Genomic DNA, 22,288 nt, shown 5'->3' with positions numbered 1-22,288 from the left:
TTAGAAATATATTTTACAATGTGATCTAGAATTGATTTTGCAGCTCACTAATGGGTCATAATCCAAGGTCTAAAAAAGATTGCTTTATAGCTTGCTTAGCGAGAAAGTTTTATCTTCTTCCTCAAATAGTCACCACGTATTCTTTGGCTTCTGCTGTCTCTTTTTCAGCGGATTTTTTTTTTTTTTTTTTTTTTTTTTTTTAGATGGAGTCTTACTCTCACTCAGGCTGGAGTGCAGTGGCCTGATCATAGCTCACTGCAGCCTCCAACTCCTGGGCTCCGACCATCCTCCTGCCTCAGTCTCCTGAGTACTGGGACTACAGGCCTGAGCTACCATGCCTGGCTAATTTTTAAAAATTTTTTTATAGAGACGGGGGCCTCATTATGTTGCCCAGGCTGATCTTAAACTCCTGGCCTCAAGCGATCCTCCCACCTCAGCCTCTCAAAGCACTGGGATTACAGGTATGAGCCACTGCACCTGGCCTTCACTGAACTTTAACCCAAATTTCTGATACCAGGTAGGAAGCAGAGCTAAATTAAGACTTAAAGTGATTCTTAATTTGCATAATGTAAGATAACTTTTATTTAGATTATTATTTTATTCAGCTTATATAACAGTTTTTATACCTTTTTTGATGTACTCAACACATTTTCAATAGTAATAACAGCAGCAAACATTAATTGGGTATTTAATAGGTAAACATTGTGCTAAGTGCTAGTTACATAAAGTAGTTTACTTTAAAATACTTCTCTGTGGACAGTGTGGTAATTATGCATGTACTTGTTAGACTTCAGTGCCAGGAACAGCCAGTTGCTCTAATAGAAAATTCTCACTGTAGTGTTTAGCCACAGCTTTATCAGAAAGGAAATACTCACTCCAGAGGCAGCTACAACAAATACTTTTGTTATATCTCTATCAACCAGAGACCTTATTAATTAGCAGAATGAATTCAGAAATTTGTTATTTTGATTGGTGAAATTACTGACTTGTTACTTTGCATGATAAATGTAATAAATGGGTTCTCATTGATATGTGGACTGCATAAAAGTTTGAGAGAGACTTCCCACTTGCTATAAGAATCTGGCAAATCCCATAGTCTGCATATGAAACCATCAGGGATGTGCTGGAGTGATCCCTACCTCATTTTATGTCCAGCTACTGTTGGGAGGATCTGTGGTTTCCTGAACCTGACTGGAAGATCACCAAATTCTGCTCTGGAATGTCATTATGTAGCTTTGAGGGACCCTCTCATGCAAGGTGCTCTGAGAGCACCTAAAAGGTCCAAGCTGAGACTGCCATTTTATAGGATAGGTTGCATAAAATATTTTTGTGTTGAACTACTAGTATATGTTGAGTTTAAAAAAAAAATAAGAAAAACTTCTATGGGGGCAACAACTTACTTTCATTGAAACCTGCTGGCAAAATTATAGTAGTACAGTTAAGCTTCACCTACCTTAAACTTCCTTTGGCCTTATCTGCTGGAATACCTTATCTCCTGCTTATACCTTATCTGCTGGAAAGAATCCGGAACTTATACATGACCAGCTTGGTGTAGGTCATTTCCCATAAGTACTTTGTGGGCACCAGCTCACATGACTTCCACAATCACACTAGATAAGGGAAGTTCCCAAGTGATCCATAACTTGCCCAAGTCACATGATCCCAAGTGGCAGAGCCAGAAACCAAGCCCAGGCCTAGCTATTAGCCACCATGCTAAGCTGTAGTGAGAGTTCTGCAGAAAGAGCCCTGTGCTGTGAAACATCTCAACCCTGTGGTGCACTGGCTGTGAAAAGTTCAGACTAGATGATCTCTGGGGCTCTTCTAGCTCTACTATTCAATAATTCTGATTTTGAAGGGCCTAAGTATGTAGCTTTAGAATCTTGAGCCCTTTGGATGGACACCATAGACCAGCATTTCTCAAAGAGTGATCCTCAAAATTATAGCACATTGTTTCTTAAAAGAAATAAAAATTAAAAAACAAAACAGATTTGTTCAAGCCTACTGATTCTGAATTTTAAGGATAAAACCCTGATGTCTGACACATGTAACATATGTCAAAAGAGGGTATCATACACATTAAAGTTTGAAAGCCACTCATTATTGACATCTAGAGTCACCTCTCAGGTTTCAGATGTGCTAGCTCATGCACCCAGATTCTTAGGGAAGCTTTAATCTAGCAGAATATTCAGTCAGGTTTTGTGTAGGTGCATTTTGATGACGGTAGGAACCAGTTTCAGTCAACCCTGGGTGGTTGGTTGTTGCTTTTCTTACTTTAGCCTGGCCACAGTATACCCCACTTTTAAATACTTTATATTCCATCATCAGCCAAAAGAATATCCTTACGACATAACTGCTTATGACATAGTACTAAGTATTGTATAATAATAATAAGCAATCATTTTTAAAAAATGCAGTAGGCCCGGACCCTAATTTCCAGGAATCACCTTCTTCCTCATTCCATGATTTCAATATATGATATTGTGGTCCTGTCTAGGAAGGATAAAAACCTCGCTCCAGTTTTTCTAATTTATAGTTGGAGTTACCATATTTTGCCTAACTTCAAATGTCCTTTTGAGTTTCATTTGTATTAATCTGGTTAAATGACAGTATTTGCATGTAAAAGTATGCCAGTATTTTATTAATATAAGGTATAATCTAGGCCAGGCATGGTGGCTCATGCCTGTAATCCCAGAACTTTGGGAGGCCGAGGCTGGCAGATCACCTGAGGTGAAGAGACTGAGACCATCCTGGCCAACATGGTGAAACCCTGTCTCTACTAAAAATACAAAAATTAGCCAGGCGTGTTGGCAGGCACCTGTAATCCCAGCTACTTGGGAAGCTGAGGCAAGAGAATCTCTTGAACCCGGGAGGTGGAGGTTGCAGTGAGCCAAGATCATGCCACTGCACTCCAGCCTGGGTGACAGAGTGAGACTCCGTCTCAAAAAAAAAGTATAATCTGAACAAAAGAGAACCATCCATTTAGTGCCCAAAATACCTAGCACTCCCTCCAGAAGGGGCTTCCTTTCTTTAAGATCATGTCTTCCTGGCAGGCTGAGGGCAAAACTGAAGCATATTTAAAATAAATTCAGAATGCCATTTGAAAGTTATCCTTACATAAATCCCTTTATGAAAGGGGACCTATGTGATTTTTTTAAAACTCTGACAACACAATTACTGTAGAAAGAATTTTTTTAAAGAAAGAACAGGAGATGGAATCACTGCTTCCCAGAAGTCAGCGCTCTGAAAGGGGCAGTAGACCAAATATGATCATGAGCACTTACCAAGAATACAGGGCTTGTAAACAGATGAGGCCAGTGGGAGTTTGGGCAGCATCAGCGGGAGGGAGTTTCAGTTCCCAGGGCAGTCCACAGCATCACCATCTGCAGTGTTTTAGAAGTGCTGCACACCTCATCCTGAATGATCTTAGTGACAAGCCCCTCCCTGGCCAGTCCTGGTAGACTGCTAAATTTGAGCCCCATAATACTATTTCATAATGCTACTTCTTATAATAATAATCACAACAACAACAACAATAATAATCCTAATAGCTATCATTTTGGGGATGCTCACTCTATGCCAGGTACTATACTAGGTACTTCCCATACACTGTCTCACTTGAAACCTCTAACCACCCTTCAAGATAGTTATTTTAACCTCATTTGAGTCAGATGTGGAAACTGAGGGGGGTTAGGGTAAGATCATCTGCTTACATAGCTGGTGGGTGGCACAGTGAGGATTTAAATTCAGGTCTCTAATTTCAAAGCCCACGTCCTTTCCATCACACCACCCAGCCCTCCAGAAGTACCTATGAGTGGCATGTTAGCTCTCTGCTGCTCGCTCAGCCTGAGTGATGGAGCAGGAATAAGAGGGGCCAAGTGCTTGCATGTGTCAGCTTCATTGTAGCGAAGCTCTACCTGCAGTTGTCACCTACAGCTCAATGGCAAGGAGACATGAAAAATCCCACATATTGTACGGTGGCACCTCACAGTATATTGAATCCTTGTCACTGTGTTTCCTAATGACAGCTCTTAGCATTAGAAGCTTTTAATTCCATAGTTTCATATTAATTTCAAACTAAAAAATACCTTATAATAGAGATAGCTCTAAAGAGATTAATTTTACCCATTAAAAATCAACTCACATGCCCTCAGTGCTCCTGAAAGGGGAATTCCAAAGAAATGAGGGGCACACTTTCTGTTGTTCTGGAGCTTGTCCCTTCTGATGAAGACTTTGCCACATCCAGAAGACCAGAATGGCCTGTTGCCTGGAAATCCCTGTTCATCTGTGCACTCGCTGTCAGTTGCAGAGGGATTTGTTTATTATTATTATTATTAATATTTAGAAAGTCTGCCTCTAGCAGTACTAAAATGTGCATCATAAAACAACACTCATCTACCGCATTTGAAGTGAAGACTGTCACCCAGGAGAGCCCATCCACTTGAAGTTTATATCTCTCAATTTCAACTTGCAAACAGAGATCGATAAAAAACAATTGTCCTTTCAGAGTTGCATCTCTCCAATTATTTATTTGGTCATGTCTCTTCCTAGAAGTTCTCTTAATTGAACCAGACACTATAAACCAGGTTGAGTGTCTTTAATGACAGCCCGCTCCATGCTTCTTTACAGTAAAGAATACATGAGCCTACAGCTGCAAAGCAAGGGTAACAGTTTCCCCTTGTATGTCCCCATTTACAGCCCCATCCAAACAACTCCAGCCAGAAATTAAAGTTAGCTACCCACTTTTTCAAGCTATGGGGTACCCAGTAGGTTTTTGACAAGTTACCCTGGGGGCAGGAGGAGATATAAAATTGGACACAACTCAAAAGATTCCTGGGCCCCAGGAAGCCAGCTGATTTGGAATGTCATCTGTACCGAAGCTGAGCATGTTAATGAAATTGTAGCTGTGACACTTCCCAGGGCTGCCTTTGCTACAAGTTTGCTCTATACAGTGCCAATGAAAAGATGCTTTTAAAACATAATGTACATCATCCATTCATTCATTCAGCAAGTGTTTATTTAGTACCTACTGTGTGCCCTGCTCTAGGCTGCAAGGGGACAGCAGTGAACAAAACACCAAAAAAGTTCTTGCCCTCATCTAGCTTCCAAAATTTCTAGTGGGAATAAGCAGACACTTGAATATACAGCACTCAGATGGTGGGAAGCAATGGAGAAAAAGAAAACCAGAAAGGAGAATAAGGAATGCCAGAGTGGAGATGAGAAGGTTTCAGCCTTAAAGGGCACATTGGGTCAAAATACCTGAAGGAAATAGGGAGCAAGCCTGTGGATATTTCGGGGAAGGAGATTCCAATGAGAAGGAACAGTGAAGGCAAAGACCCGAGGCAACAGTGCGCTTGGCATGTTGGAGGAAGGAGGAGGAAGCTCACCTTGGGAGCAGAATGAGTGAGAGATAGGAGACCTGGAAATGGTAATGGGAGAGGGGCCAATAATATTGTGTTAGGCCTTATTGGCCATTGTAGGGACTTGCCTCTTTCTCAGAATGAGAGGGGACTCCACTGGGTGTTTTGAATTGACGAGGGACAAGATCTCACTTCTACTTTGAAAGGATCCCTATGGTTGTTCTGTTAAAAGTAGACTGGGGTTTGGTGGGAAGGTGCAGCAGTGAGAAAGGAAGACTCAGGAGAGAGGCTTTTATCCAGAAAAGAGTTTAGGGTGGTTTTGTCAAAGGTAATAGGGGTGGAAGAGTTGAGAAGCTTTGGATTTGAGATATATTTTGAACACAGAACTAATAGGAATTGCTGGTGAATTGGATATGTAGGTAAAAGAAAGGAATTCAAGATGTTTGGCCTGAGGGGTGTAAGGATCCATTTACTGGCTTAGGGAAGTCTACAGAGGAGCAGATGTTAGCAGTTGAAAGTCATGTGGGAACAGATCAAGAGTTTGGATTTGCACATGTAAAGTTTGATACGTCTTTTTGACATCCAGTGGAGTCTGGAATCCTGATCCAGGCTGAAGTTTGCAGCCTATGGATGTTATTTTAGACTATCAGATTGGATGAGATCACTAAGGGAATGTGTAGATAGAGAAAGGAGCTCCACAGACTGAGAAACTGAGATTCTCCAGAGGACAGAGAGGATATGGAATTATTTTAATAATGAAATGATATGAAACTCTAAATCAGCCAGACCTATAGACACCCAAACTTGCAAGCCCGTATTCTTCTCCTATCCCACAAGGTTGAAGTGAACGTTAAATCAGAAAGTAGATGTGAAGACACTTTGAAGTATTAGAAGAAGAGTCTGGCAGTTATTTGGTACCTCCCATGTGCTAGGCACTGCATTAGGCACTTAATTTGCCTTATTAATGCATGTAATCTTTACAATAGCCCTGCACAATAGCTATGATTGCTCTCATTGTCCAAAATAGAAAACCAAGCCTCAGAGAGGTCAAATAACTCACCCCAGTTCACATACATAGCAGAGCTGGTGCACCATGGCTGAATTGCCTACCTCCAGAGTCCTCTGACTCCACCGCAATACCAGACCTGGCTCTTTAACCTGGCTCACATTAGAATCACCTGGGAGCTGTGCCGTACTAGTGATGTCAGGACCCTCCCCAACACCTGTTAACTCAATCCGTCAGGATAGGCCCAGGCAGCATCATTTTTAGAAGCCACCCAGGTGATTCTAATGTGTGGCTGAAGCTGAGAACCACTGCATTTAGACTCGTTTACTCTGTATGCATTTATGTTCTACTAGGTTCCAAAAAGAATGCGAGATGGGTTATACCTACCCATTGGTTACCAAAACTGACCATTTGTGTACTAATTCTGAACACCAGAATTAGTTGTGCCATAATTAGATATGTTAAATATTCAGAAGAGAAAACAGAGGAGAATAGAAAAACATAATTATTTTCAGAAGTGACTTCCAAGGTTTTTTAAATTTCTTCTGCCTAGAAGTCTTCTAAATGAGGTCCTAACTGCCAAATGTTTATAATTATTGAGAATAAATAAAGGCCAAGAGTAGATTATCAGGACATCATCTAGGTTAGATAAACCACAGAAACCTGAGTCGACCTTTTTAAGAGACATGGATCTAAGAACAAATAAGTCTGGTTTTTAATCCCCAAATCAAAACTGCCTTGTTTTATGTCAGAAGAAATCTCTTCTGAGGCTTTTGTTCAACATAAACACAGTACCATGAAAAGGAAAATTACTGCTGGAAGGTAATTAAAGGTCATGTTGACAAAACAAAACAAAATGTATAATAAAAATCATTAATGTGCATTTGGGTCACAGCCTACTCACATTTACTTTTTAACTAATATTTGGAAGCCTTCTGAAAGTTCCGATGTCTAAAGATGAAATTATCAATGCAGCCTTTTAGGGAAAACTACATCTAGGTTGTGGGGCAGTGGCAGAGTCAACGAAAGCTCATGTCACACCATCCAGCTTTGCTTTGCATCAGACTCAATAGGTTCAAGTGTTTTTCTTCATTTATGTAAAAACCTCTGTAAAATTGGACAACAGTTCCAGAGCCAGCCAGAAGAGGCCAGTTCTGTGTTGGTGACTATGTTAAATATATTATTTTGACCTTGCATTATTTCTGTCATATGAAATTATCATTCTATTTTTGATGTTTTCACATCCTGTGAGTATGAACATTAGCCAGATTGTCTCTTTAGAAGACTAAACAACTCTTCATTCACAGCCTAGAAAAGGAAAAAGTAATCTCACTACTTTCTGCTAAGTTTGTCTCCATAAACATGGTGACCCCTCCTTGAAGACACAGCCAGTATTTGAATGAAGACTTCATGGCTCAGTTCTTTAATTCATTCTTGAATTCCCTGTTTGCTAATTACTCCTACAATGCTGTCAGACAGGTGAGGGTGTGCCTGATCTTCTGAGGCAGAAACCTTCAATTGGCAGAGTTAAATCTTTCATTATCAGCATCTGGTGAGTTGTCTCAGGCCATTCATTAAACATCTTTTCCAATCAGAACATACCTGTTTCAAAACAGAAGCAACACCAGCTGCTCATTTTGGTCTTTTCTTGCATCTTTATTTACATAAAACCTTCAGCAAAGTGATGGGGTTACAGCCTGGGTAGTTGAAGACTAAAACACAATTTTTAATTTTCCTAATGTCCTAAAAATGGTAATCAACCAACCTTTATTCAAAGCCTGCCAAGTAATAAGCACCTTTATTGAAAGGTGTATCTCTCTTGCTTTCAGACTTTTCTTGTGTAACTTATTTTCCTTACATTTTACCATCCATATTCTATCTTATTAAAAAGCACCCCTTGCACCCCTTTTTTAGGGTTCCTAAGTACCCTGACAAATTCTTTTCAGATATTTCAGGCACATAGTACGCAGAGGAGCACAGACTCTAGAGCCAGTCTGTCTGTATTCACACCCCAGCTATGTCCTGATGCTGTGTGTGGTTTTGAGCAAATTTCTATTTACCTGCTGCCTCAATTTCCTTCTCTGAAAAATGAGGATAACAATGGTAGTTTCACTCATCATGGATGTGAGGAGTGGATGAGCTGATGCTTGTACACTCTCAGAACAGTGCCTGGCACATAGTAAGCGCTGTGTAAGTATTGGCTACGATCAATATTCTGCCTTACCAATAATAAATGAAAACCCAAAATATCTGTGAACTCCAGATAACGGCTTCCAAAGTCCTGTGTAAGGTGTGACTGCTGGAAAACTAGAACATAAATAATGCTCTCTTTTTTCTAAAGGTCTTAGATTACTGGAAAGATCATTCCTTTCTTTTAATAATGGCCTTAGACATCAAGTTTATGACCTGTCTTTGTTAATTTTCCTCCTTTTCCAGGCCTGATTCCTCTTTTTGGATAGGGAAATATTTTTGAATTCTGGTTTTGAAATATGAGGGAAGGCCAAGTCTCTTAGGAAAGTTTTACATAAACATCTACTTAGCATAGCCAAATAGCTCCTGACTACACCGGAAAAGAAGTTTGAGCTTCCAGTCTTTTTAATTGTAGACAGGAAGGGGTGCAGGAGAGCAATAGGAAGGCTCGACAGGAAAGCAGTTTCCTAGTCGGTAGCAAAGAGAAGGTTTGGGTCCAGCTTGTGCAGCATGTTTGGCTGACACGTCCTCTGTGGATTTCAACATGTTCCTTTCCCTCATATGCCACCCACAGAGATCACCCTAAGACACTTTTCGGCTTCAGGGGTTGGAAACTAAAATTCCATTGGTACATATCTGATAAACTGGCGCAAGATTGTCCTGTTTTTCTGCCAGAGCTCTAGCAAAGGGGGTTTGTCAGACATCCCAGAGGTGCTGCTGTTGGCTTTCTATTTAGCAATTTGGAAATCCTAAATCTAAGTAGATTCGGTGAACCCAACCCTAGGACACTGAGAAAATCATTAAAGAGCTCCAATTTGCATGTATCATTTAGCCACACCTCATTTTGGATATGATTCTTTGTATAAAAGGATAAAAATGTTCTCTTATGTGTCTCAAAAAGCAACAGTAGAGGTTCTGATGCTTGTGCTCGGGTCCTACCAAAGAATTTGACAGTTTTCAGTTAAAAATGGAATGACACACACAAAAACAGGGAAGCAAGTAAAACATAAATCACTGGCAAGGGTAAGGCAGCACAATCTGTATATTAAAATACCATGGAGAAATTGAGCAAAAGACCAATCACTTAGATGGGTGCAATGAGAGCAGGTCACATGATCTGTGATCTTTTACCCCTTCCTGGGGACCCTGCAGAAAGTTGAGTTGCCAGCCTTTGGAAAGTTCCAGAATGGGTTTGGGGAAAGTCCTAAAATAGCCAGATTATGAACAGAATGGAATTCTGGGGGCTGTGCAGACTAAACCTGCCTTATCCAAAAAGCCACATTGTAGGCTAGTGTAGGGGCAGTACCAGACTGATCTCACAGTCAAGTCATACCCACCACCCTATAAGGAGGTGGCCTTTCTTTTGACACCTTCTAAAAGGGAGAGAAAATTAAAATGACTGAACTGCTCACTGAATTCATTTTATCTAACATCTTTTTTCATACGACAGTGCTGCATTTTTCCACTGCCCTGTGTAATGATCTTGGTAGTGGGTGGAATTGCTCTTTGCCTAACTTTGGCATGGTGCAGTCTGCCTTGTCTCCCTATTAAATGAGTAAGAATGTAAGCTTCCATGAGGGCCAGGAATTTTGGTGTATTCACTGCACCTAGAAGAGTGCCTGGCACATAATGGATGAACACTTGCTATATACCAGACATTTTATATTATTTTATTCTTTATTTTTAAAAAATCCAAAAACTGACAAAGTAGGTGCATTTCATTCATGTAAAAACAGGTTAAATAATAACTTGCCCAAGGTCACATAGTTGGTAAATGGTGGACATGAGATCCAAACCCAGGGCTCTCCAGCTTCTGCGTCAAGATTCTTAACTGCTACACTGTTCAGCCTCAGGCACATTATTGGATATGATCAATGATAAATCCCTGCTTGAAACACAACTATTATTACTAGAAATTAGCTTGCTTTAGGATAGTCCTAACTGAAAGCCTTTTCTAACCAAATTCCAAAGCCTTTGTTTTACCTTATCAAGGCATCATTTCATACTCTAAAAAATGTATAATTGCCCCTTTTTTTAGTTATTTGAGATAAATCAGTGGCTGTGAGTTTGACTTTCTGTGGCTATTTTGTCTCTGAAGAGAAAGTCTGTGTGTATGTGTGTGCGTGTGTGCATGTGTGTGTGTGTGTGTCCATGTGCATGGGCATGTGTGGTGGGTAGGGACCATCTATACCAATGAATTTTAAAGGCAAACATGAGCTTTTCTGAAAGATTCACTAAGCAGGAAGAAATAGAATTCAAATAACAGTGTTAGGACATTTGGATGGTAAACTTATGGATGTTTCTAACTAAGAACAAACTAAACAAAAGTGAGAAATCACCATGACAACTGAAGAGAGAAGCAACTGGATTCCAGATTTGCCAGCAGCTCTCTCCAAAACCCAGTGAAAAGTCAGAGAAAGCATTTAAATGGAAAACAAGTCATGTAAATTCAGGCGAATGAATCTTTGAAAGACAAGAAATGATCCAGGTGATTGGAGTATACTATCTCGTGCTAAGTGGGAAAGTAAATGTAATATTAGACTTCAAAAGACACAACGTGTGTTTTTCAATATATTTTCTTGCTTACTCCATACTTCAGTACTCATTTTGAATTTTGTGTTCCTTGGTCAATCCAGTTTCTTTCCTTCCTGCCATATCAAATCTATTTTTGCCCTGTGAAATATAATCCTCTCCCAGAGCAGCATGCAAATGCATTGTCTTTAAAGTCTAGTGAATCAACTAGTATTTGTTCTAAATCCTATCTTTTTCAATGTAGAAAGCATTACTTTAGCACCTATTCATAAATAACCAATTATGTATTGAGCACCAGCCCTGTGCTTAAATGTTGCAGGAAATTAAAATAAAAATATAGTATTTTGCCTATGTTCAGGAAAAATCAAAACCTACACAAAAGAAAATAATGGCAACATCATCAAAGGCTAAATTATGTGATGCATCTAGAACGAGTGCCTTCATTCTTCATAAAAATGAAGAAATCAATAGGAAAGCCACCTTCATCATGGAGGAAAATATAAAACTGAGCCTTGGTGACCCCCAAAGGATTTAGGTATATGGAGAAAAATGCAGGATTCAGCTTTAACAAAGATTAAAAAGTGCCAGCCCTGAGCCGGTGACAGCAATTGGCAAGTGAAAGTTTGGTTTAATGGAGTTAACACAGCTTGGAGATTAAAAGTAAACACACTGGGGTCCAATTCTGCCTCCATTGCATACCAGTGTAGGCCATTAAGCAAGGTACTTAACTGCTCTAAACCTCAGTTTCCTCATCTTTTAATGGGAAAATTGCCACCTACTTCCTAGAGCTGTTGTAAGGCTTAAAGGAGATGATGCAGGCAGAGCACTTAGCATCCAGTAGTGCTTACATAATAGTGGTAGTAGTGATTGTTTTTTACTGAAGTCGAATAAGTAGAGGATTTGATGAATGGACACTGGAAAGTCATTGGAGTTCTTGAACAGGGTATTGGCTTTAATGAATGTGGATTTGGGGAAGATTAATCTGGCTATGATTTGTAGGATTGATGAGGGAAGAGTCCGAAGACAAGGAGTTATGTCAGAAGGCTGTTAAGTATAATCTTGGCTTAATTTTATGAGGAGCTGAATTAGGAAAATGGCAGTGAAAACTGAGGGAAAAGGGGCTGGGCGCAGTGGCTCACGCTTGTAATCCCAGCACTTTGGGAGGCCGAGGCGGGCGGATCACGAGGTCAGGAGATCGAGACCACGGTGAAACCCCGTCTCTACTAAAAAAAAAATACAAAAAATTAGCCAGGCCTGGTGGCGGGCGCCTGTAGTCCCAGCTACTCAGAGAGGCTGAGGCAGGAGAATGGCATGAACCTGGGAGGCGGAGCTTGCAGTGAGCCGAGATTGCGCCACTGCACTCCAACCTGGGCGACAGAGCGAGACTCCGTCTCAAAAAAAAAAAAAAAAAGAAAACTGAGGGAAAAGGGACTGGTAAATGAGGAAAAAAAATCTACAGAATTTGGTAACTTAATCTAGAGGTGGAAGGACAAATAGAATTTGTCAAAGATGATCCCCAAACTTTGGGTTGTAGAAAGTAGGTAAGCTAGTGACAGTAGGAGTTGCAGGGGCTGTAGGAGTTGCAGTTGCAGTAGGAGTTGTGAGGGGCTGGGACTCACCCCTCTAATTGTGGAAAGCCAAAATGGTCAGGACAAATGCTATGAGAAGGCAGCACCCAAGAAAGTAGGCACCTTGTCTGAGTCATTCTCCTGATATCCCTACCACCTAGACCAGTAATTCACATATAGCAGAGGCCCAAAAAGTATTTTGTTAATGAATGAATGAATGAATGGTAGGAACATAGTACACCTACACAAGTAAGTAAACTGTGAACAATAATGTAAAGTAGATTATTTTATATTGTGAACAATAGAGCAGGCTTCAGTGAAAGTTAAATAAAAGTCCATATTTAATCTAAGAAGAAAAATGTCTGTTTCTCAAGGAAAAATAAAAAACTGTCCATCCAATAGAAAGTAGTTATTATTGAAGCTTGAACACTGATACAAAGGGAATTTTTTAATTCAGAGAACATAAAATAAACATATTTAAAATAGAAAAAAAACTTGTTCTTGTACATATTGTTTTATCCTTTCCATCCTGGGTATAGGATAAAAGAAAATCCTTACTTGCTTGTTAGAAGAAGAAAGCTCTTACTTGAAGTTCCTACTTGGCAGATGTCAGTTGAAAGCTCTGCTTATGGAATATGCTGCAGTGTCAAACTCTGTTGGATAATTTTAGACAAATGTGTCATGTGTGACATGGAAATATGGCATGCTGTACATTAGTGATTTCCCAAGTGTTTGGATCAGGTAGTAATGTGCTGAGAAAGTGCTCTTTATCTATCCACACAGTGTACTTGTAGAGCAATGGGGAAATGCTTTTGGTGGAAATTACTTTAGTCAGAAAAAGAATCCATTTACAATATGTGCCTTCTAACATCTTTCAGACAATGCATTGTATTAAAGAGGCATTTTTTGATTAATGTTTTATAAACATTTTTCAGCATGACAGCTTAAAGTCCCTGTAAAATTGTAAATGCGTGCATAGTGTTCACTTCCATAAAGTCAAATGCCATCTCATAAAGTCTAGTTGAATCCTGTCAACCATGGTGACACAGAATCAGTACCTGGGAGCATTAAAATTAATTTGCTTCATTTATATTACCGCAGTGATAGCAAGATGAAAAGAGTCCTATATTTAAATTTTACTTTAAAAGGAAAACTCTTTCTAGTAAGTTTGGGTTTTTTAATTATTACTATTTTTTTTCTAATTAACAAATTTAGTAAAAATGGAGTGATAGTCTGCACAATAACTTTATGACAGAATCTGGAAAAATACAAGTTCATTCATTCAACACACTCCTTTTGACCACCTACCGTATGCTCAACAATGAAGAAGAAACCATTGCTGACCCTAAGAAGCGTACAGCTTGGTAAAGGAAATGCACAAGAAGCAGGCAATGATAATAAGGGTAGCAAAGGTGAGGCTGGAATGCCCTGGCATAGGTAAGCATGGAGTGGAAAGGATCTAAAGGCCACGTTGGGACTCTGAGGATGGCTTCCCAGAGGAGGGAACCTAAGAACTGAGAGCTAAAGGATACAGAGGAGTTGGGTGGGTCATGAATGGGTCATGAGCATTCTAGGCAGAAGGAGCTCAGGTGCAAAGCCTAGGGGCAAGACAGAGAATGGCACATGGCCAAGGATGGGTGGGAGGACCCATCATGGCTGGAGCACCCAGGTCAAAGAGCAGAGAAGTAGTGAGATTTAGAGTGAAAAAGAGCAAAAGCTTGGGGCAAGTCATGAAGTCCTCTTATGCTCTTATGCCACACTTAGGGATCTCTCCTGTGTGATACACTTCTGCGTGATGTGACACGATCAAATTTGCACTTTAGAATGTTTACTGTGGTCACAGAGTAGAAAATGGCTTGGACAATACAACTCTGAAGGCAGAGAGACTGGTTTGAGACTGTGGAAGAGGTGCTCTTAAACGAAGGTGAGGGGGATGGAGGTGTGAGTGGTCACCCATGTGCCCAGTAAGTTATGGAAATGCAGGGTTAGGTCAAATCATGCTTCCTAGGATTCCTAGCCCTTCTACAGAGTACTTGATCAGTTACATGAGTTCTAATTGCAAGAATCAGTGAGCAAGTGAATTAGTAAGCAAGTGAGTGACGAGGACAAAAGAGTGGTGCGTTACATAGTCTTCTGGAATAAGAGATGCAGCTGATTTTCTCTGATTTGATGTGAAGAACAAATGTTGCTGAATTCTTGGCCAGCTGACAGAAATTACAGTGTGGTAAGTGCAGTGGCTTTTAGCAGGTTCTCAACCTCTCTCAACAATTGACATGACCCCCAAGTTTCCAGTTGTTGTCCAGATAGTGCTGCTAACAGCAAAGATGCCTTAGAGAAGAGATATTGAGCTCACCACTTCCAAATGATTGCCACCATGGCATGGAAACTCGAACATGGAAAGTGTTAACTCTCACTCTGCTTATCCCAACTTCTGTTTCTATTCTGACCTTGGAGAAACTTCTGGGAGGTCTTCAAGGAGAATGAGTTCCAAAAGGACGGCTGGACTTGAAAGTGTTTTGCATGCCAGGCCCTCTCCCTTTTCACAGCAGCTGCAGTGCCCATGGCATCTGGAACTGACCTTACCTGATACGGAGAACTGGAAATTCAGGTTGCCTGAGTCACGGTTTAAAGCCTACCACTGAGAAATTTTCCTGACCACTACGTGCTTCAGTTTCCTCATCAATAGAACTTTTTGTTTACTTATTGTAGCAGCAGCATCTGGGACTATCTCTATGGCTTCCCTTCTGAGATCACTTAAGCTTGCTGAAGAATGAATGACACAGAGCCCAGATTCTTAGCTAAGAATGGACAACATAGGTGGTTTAGCCCAGCAGCCTCAGTCCTCAAATCTGGGGTCAGAAAGTCCTGCTCTGGTCATTTTTAGGGACAAAATATCATGATACTTCTATCAGTTGCTCCCTTTAGCCTCACATTTACTCCACTCCCATCCCCCAATGTCTTAGCATCACCTCTTTGGGCCAAGGAATGAATAATGTTTCTTGGAAACGGGAGTTGTGTTCAGATTTTATTTTCTCATTGTAACAGCTTTTCAAAACTGTAGTATCCGATGCTGCTTTTCAACAGTAGATTTTTAAAGCTTTTTTTTAAAAAGGCCCTTCATTTTTTATATTAGCATAAAGACAGAAACTGCAAAAAATCTAAGCATGTACTTTAGAAGCTCTCAGAGACTATGTTTGGGAAGAGTTAAGTGTTTTCAGTTTATGGCAATGATATGTGAGGCTGTGAAAAAGAAAGCAACCATGAAATACATTTTTGCATAAAGGTTTGAAATTTATTAGAAGGTAAAAATAATTGAAAAAGCTAAGCCTTCCTTGTTGTGTTCTAATAAAATGTTATTTATGTGCCATCATTGTACATGGTTAGGAGCTTAGGTCCTTTTCAGAGGCTGTTATCAGAGAAACAAGAAAGCTAGGCTATTAAAGCTATTCAGTTGAAAAAGCTGATACATATATAGCACTTCTGAAGACTGTGGCTGCATTAAAACAGTTAGTAATAATAGTTAGACTGCTAGTGTCTGAATTGTGTTATAGAAGCTCAAAAATTATACTCTATAGGCAGCAGCTTATAAAATATACACACCCAGCCCTTGGTATAATAGAATAGTAGACTCATGAAGTAGTATTCATTTGAGTTCCATTAAGACATTCACTGTGGAATTTAAACATTCAGCCCTGATTTTTGAGACAGGGTCTCGCTCTGTCACCTAGGCTGGAGTGCAGTGATACGATCTCTGCTCACTGCAACTTCCGCCTCCCGGGTTCAAGCGATTCTTCTGCCTCGGACTCCCGAGTACCTGAGACTACAGGCGTGCGCCACCATGCCTGGCTAATTTTTGTATTCATCTTCTATAGGCCAGTCTGTATGAGCCTTACCTAATGATCATAAAGCACTTTAAGATCCTTGGCCGAAAGGGAACATACAAATCCTTTAAGGTTCAGTTGACTAAAATGCTCTCCTACTTATAGCGGTGTATACCATACATTATCTTACCATATTTTTTTACTCTCAAAAGCAAGCTTTGGGACTTTGAACTGGTGCCAAGCAAGCCTCCCTAAAGACCAACAGGCTATCTCACTACTAAGCAAGAAGAGATCCATTTTTAGCATCTCCCTCATCAATATTTTTCAGCCTTCTTAAAGCAACTCCATCACACGCAATCTTCTCTCCTCTCCTTGTTAGATAAGCTTCTAATTTGCCATGAGAATTATTGGTACCCTTGAATACTGACCCTTTCCACCTTATCCTAGTTAGTACTTTATGTCGTGAAAGGAAGATGGAAAGTTTTGGTGACCCATTTCAGACTTTCCTACTTCAGTTCTGTGAATAAACATGAGAAAATATGGTAATAACCTATTCCAAAGTTCTGATTTTGATGGAGTATGCCTTTAATTTGATGACAGATGGAATTTGGTTTAGGTTTTCTGTCTTCTTTGTTCAACAGGAATTCCGATGCTGAAGATCGTGTTTGCAGGCCATGAGCATCTCTCTTTAATATCTGTACCCTTGCTCATCTACCACCCAGCTCAGATCCTTCTGGGAAGTGTGTTGGTGCCAACAATCAAGTCTTGGATGGTATCAAGGCAGAAGGTGAGTCTCCAGAAAGATCTTATTTGGATCCAAGTTAGATTAAAGTGCTGTTCCTGAATCTGAACTGTTCATACACTTTTGATTTTGCTTGCATATCTTTGTTTTCAAGTACATATTTTCTTACTTAAATACAATAATAATGGTGCACTGATCCATTCCAATTTGAACAGGAGGGTTGAGGTTAAAGATTTTAAATTGTTATAAAAGACAATTATACTTAACATTTAGTTTTTATAAGCTCTTTTTAATTCACTCATATTGAAGGGCATATTACATGGGGTAAAGGTTCAGTAAATATACTCCAAATAGATACCTGCTCCACTCTGGTGCATACCATCTTTGCCTCAGTCTTTCATCTATGTCTTACTTCACATGCCTTTCCAAATAAGATAGAACCTGGCATTATCCAGGTTGCCTAGTTTATTTTTAATTTTCCAGACATATAATAACCTATTTGTACAGCAAAACTGCATTTGGGCATTAAAAAATAAACTTTAAGTAGCAAAGAAGTCCATGCAATGTTAATTTCACCACACTCAGAATCTTGTACATATTAGATATTTGTGGATTTCATTCCCTAAATTATCAACCAAAATAAGTAAACCAGGTGATTCACAAGAAGTTTAGATGATGCATGTCACGTGGTAGCATTGATAGAACTGACTCCTTCCCAGTGACCTGGACATACCAGGACTTATTTTTGTCTATTCACAAAGTAGTGACTGTTATCAGGAGATGTGTGGGAAGAAGAGGTATCCAATGACAAGTGCCCTGTGTCATGTTCTTAATATCTTGCAAATGGGATGGCCACAGTACCACCTATTGAGCACTGTGTGTGCTGAGCACATCCTATCCTCTACCTGGTTCAGAGGATGGATCTTGGGCCAGCCTGGCTGGGCTCAGAGCTCAGGCTGCTGGCCTTCTCATCCTGTAACCTGGGGCATACTTCTCTGTAGCTCAGTTTCTGCTGACTAATGATAATATCTACACCCTAGGGTTGTGGAGGATTACGTGATGTGTTTGATAAAGCTAGCTGCCATAATTATTATCATCATTGTTCATCATTATCTACAATGATGTTCACTGCAGGCTTTGCTCTCTCCATTTTATGGGTTAGGAAATGGGCTCAGGGAGTCGAGCAGCTGGCCTGAGACCATAGGGTAGTTCAGCCAGTGCTGGAGTTAGGATCTGAACACTGGGCTATTTGACCCCCAAAATCTTTTCCCAACACCGTGATGACACTCCAGATAGAAATGTAACATCACTTTTAGAAGGTTTGCCCTAGGCCCCCAGGATCCTACCTGAGAAGTTCAGCCCATCCAAAATGTTTACTAATTCAGTTATTTAACAAAATGTTAACATAAAAAAGATTCCTCTTCTATGCTGGGTACCACTCCAGGCTCTGAGCCTCCTACTCAGAGTTGGTTGTGGAACAGTTTAGTAACTTTTTCTTTCTTTTACTATTTATCCCTTTTGAAATTTTCTATTTCAATTTATGCTTATGTTTATCAATGTGTATGTAATTGTCAGTCAGAATTTGTACATATAAATTTTGACAAAGAATGAAGAAAATTATTTGAAAATCCTAATACTCATCAATATTATACAGCCACAGTGAACAGCAAATTAATCAGAGTGAATTTTTCTTCCAAACATTTAAAAGCTCTAGAATTTGTTCTGTAGAATAACAGAAGCATTTCCAAAAGGGAGACTAAATTGTACAATGTTGTTCATTTTTCCTTTGTGTAGAAACTACTCCAAACCAGGGGGCCACTGGCTAACTTGAATAATCCAGAAGGCTTGGAATATCTATCCATCAAATTTGGGCATTAAAATAAATACCAAGAGTCCATCCTCCAGGTATCCATGAGTGCCTCCTCTGCTTTGCACACAGTACTGATTGAGACCCAAGGCTACCATCTAGTGCACAGGGGAACCATATGAGTAGCCAGGCCAGGTGCGGGAGGGGGAGATGACAAAGTCTGCTGGCCAGAGAGGTGGGCAGAGAAATCTGTTTGTATCCAGAGGTTTGGATTATTGGTTATATGATGCCATCTGGGTGGGCCTCTTCTTCCTTCTAGTAGCATAAATTATCTGGTGTTAATTGATGCTTTCACTTTGCTCATGGATACTGTCCAACTCTGAACATGTTTTCCTTCCTTGTAGGGAGTGAAGCTGATGAGGCCGACAGTATAACAAAGGAGGTGGACTTTCTGTAGCAATGTATATATGTACAGGATTGTACATACTAGCAATTCTGAAGACTTGTACTTGTGAATGTTGCCTCAATGCATATTTTATTTTTTTACATAAAAATATGATATACCTGTTTAAGTGCCTTAAAATGTATTTGACAAAAAGCATTATTTCCAAAATATGCTTTGTTGATTACTGCCAGGGGTGTAAAATATTTGGGGGTTAATTTTGTTTTCCTAATGCAGGAATCAGTCATGGTAAGTGACCAAAAAGCAAACATGCTTTCCCTGCAGCACCTTTGTGCAATGCAACCCTATAATAGTTACTGTAATGTTTGAAATGAGGTCACACCATCAGGAAAATGCCCTTCTGATGACAGTGAAAATTTCCAAAGTCTTATTCATGCATACTTTGATTTACTGTGTGATTCTTTTTTTCTATGACTGTGACATGCCTCTTCCTTATCAACTCAGCGGGGGTCATAGATCGAATAGATGCTGAAAAGCATAAGATATATGCATTCCTTGACATCATTTTTAAAGACATTCCTTCAAATAGTTTCCACACAGAAATTCCTCACTCCCATTATGAGAGATTGTGATTATATGTCTTAAATTTATTATAAGCTGCTTCAAAGAAAGGGCCTGAATGTTTGAATTATGAGTGAAATCGTGAAATTTTGAGTTAAACTCTGTGATTTGATTTTCAGGGTCTTTAAAATATATCTTAATATCTTCTTCCTCTTTATTCAATAATTTCTTTCTTACACTTACACACTCATAACAGCCAAATATGAGGCACAAAAATGTTACAATCAGTTTGAAAGCAGCATCAATTAATGGTAGATTCTATTCACATTCCACAACCCAGACCAAATTTTTTCCTATTACACAGATGTGCTGAGCACTTTCCAGATTGCCCCTGTTGGCCAAAAGCAGCCTGTTACATCCTGGAATTAAGCACACTTAAGGTATTTGAGATAATTTATTAATGAAAATTTCCTTGGCAGATTTGACAAATGTTGGCAATATTTTTTTAAAAGTTAAATCATATTGCTTTCATGAATAAATGAAAATATAAAGGTCATGGATGCAAACAAATGTTACATGTACACATTCTGTCTCTCCAGATGAAAAGAACATGCAAAACCATTTAATAACCAAAATATCAAGTAAAATTAGTTCCCAATTGGGCAGCAGCTTTCAAATAAGTATCCAATATTTGCTTCTGCTATAGCTGCAAGAACTGTAACTGGACCCAAGTAGAGAATGAAGCCACGTATGGAACTACGGGAACACTTTTCTGTGTTTCCTCCATGCCATCCTGTCACATCCTCTTATATGTCCTCTCTTGATTTGATAGACAATATTGGCATCCTGGGTCTCACTGAGGCCGTGCTATGTCCTCAGCAGCTGTTTTTGTTGTTTTGTTGTTATGCCCACAACAAAAAATCATTCCTTAGAAACCTACCAAGTTTATCTACTGTGTAAATTTATATTATTGTTACTACCAGGTCTCATCTTTTGTCAATGTCATTGAATAAATTTCATGAGAGTTACTCTCAGTGTGAATTTTAAGGCTAATGCCAGATCCTGCAAAAATCTATGCTAACCAGGCTGTAGTTTACACTGTTATAAAGAATTTTACTTGTGTCTAAAACTACAGTAATTTTGCTTAGGTAATTGTGCTTACCTATGGAGCACAGGAAGGCTCTTATGTTTTGTTCCTATAAGTTTCTTTGAATTTTGGAGTAAATGGACGTGTCTGTCTGTCATCTATCTGCCCTATCATAAAAATCTTTCTCCCTAACATTAGAATACTGATCCCCGCCCCCAACTTATCTACCTCTATCGTCTAACACCTATAGTAGGTGTGATCATGGGATAAAATTCAACTGAAAATGCTATGATAACATTTTATCTTTTGCTTTAAAAAATGTGTTTTGTTTTCAAATAATCTTTACATAGTGAACTTTGGTGGCTTTAGTGATATGTTTATGCCTATTGCTTTTTTTTACACAAATTCCTTGGCATATTTTTTCATAAAGAACAAAAAATAAAACCAAAATTTATTTTTAATTCATGCTTATTGGGATTTAATTATTCAGAGCTTAAAATATTTTGTTACTTTTATACACTGTAAAGCTATCTGTTTTATGCATTTGTTTTGTCTAAATGTATTTATGAAAGAAATACATTCGATTATATTTATGTTTACTCATTTTTCCACCTGGATTTTTTTTAATGGTTGTTACGAAATTAGATTTTTTAATGGGTAATAATGTTGGCATTTTCATGTTTTTTCTTGGTATTAAAATTTTTGTGGGTTTTAAAAAATTCTTCCCTATTCTATTAAAAATTAACACACCTCTAGCTAATGTTCAGTGTTTGTGCTAAATACCAAATTTTTTCAAAAGGATTGGTTAAGTAATAAGATGGATTATTTATGATGACTGGAAGATGAAAATAATTATATGATTAAACAAAGAATGTTTCAGAAATCACAAGAGAAACTGTGGCTTGTTTTAACCTGACTTCAGATGGCCTTGTGATGCCTTCCAAGTGTCTTTAGATTTCTCTTGATTCATTTCAGCACCGTTATATCATTTGTCATTACATAGATGTAAACTTCATAGTCTCCCGGCTATTTCTATGAATACCTCCACCACACCATGATGTTAAAATCTAGAGGTAGCCCTTGCCTTTTTACGAGAGATATTTTCTCTGCATCAGGGTTCAGGACCAAAAGGAAAACATATGCAGCAGAAGGGACAAAATGTAGATGATCTGAATTTCAGTTTTGAGAAGTAGGAATGATAAACCTTGGAATGC

General features: G+C 39.2%; 1 protein-coding gene across 4 annotated transcripts in view; it reads left to right on the top strand.

Annotated features, from left to right (window-relative positions):
- SLC10A7 (solute carrier family 10 member 7) overlaps window positions 1–21,960 on the top strand; it is a 259,532-nt gene extending 237,572 nt beyond the window's left edge. For 2 of the 4 annotated variants that reach the window (XM_055276057.2, XM_055276056.2), the window contains 2 exons: window positions 17,116–17,261; window positions 19,428–21,960. In XM_055276057.2, coding sequence (XP_055132032.1) covers window positions 17,116–17,261; window positions 19,428–19,457 — 176 coding nt within the window. In that variant the 3' untranslated portion in view covers window positions 19,458–21,960. Of the gene's footprint in view, window positions 1–17,115; window positions 17,262–19,010; window positions 19,122–19,427 lie in introns of those variants that run through there. The other 2 variants (XM_063638241.1, XM_063638240.1) reach the window with 1 other exon arrangement.
- Window positions 21,961–22,288: the final 328 nt, after the last annotated feature.

This window comes from Symphalangus syndactylus, chromosome 4 (genome assembly GCF_028878055.3).
Source record: "Symphalangus syndactylus isolate Jambi chromosome 4, NHGRI_mSymSyn1-v2.1_pri, whole genome shotgun sequence".
NCBI classification, from domain to species: domain Eukaryota; kingdom Metazoa; phylum Chordata; class Mammalia; order Primates; family Hylobatidae; genus Symphalangus; species Symphalangus syndactylus.
This window is presented reverse-complemented; position numbering and strand designations above follow the sequence as displayed.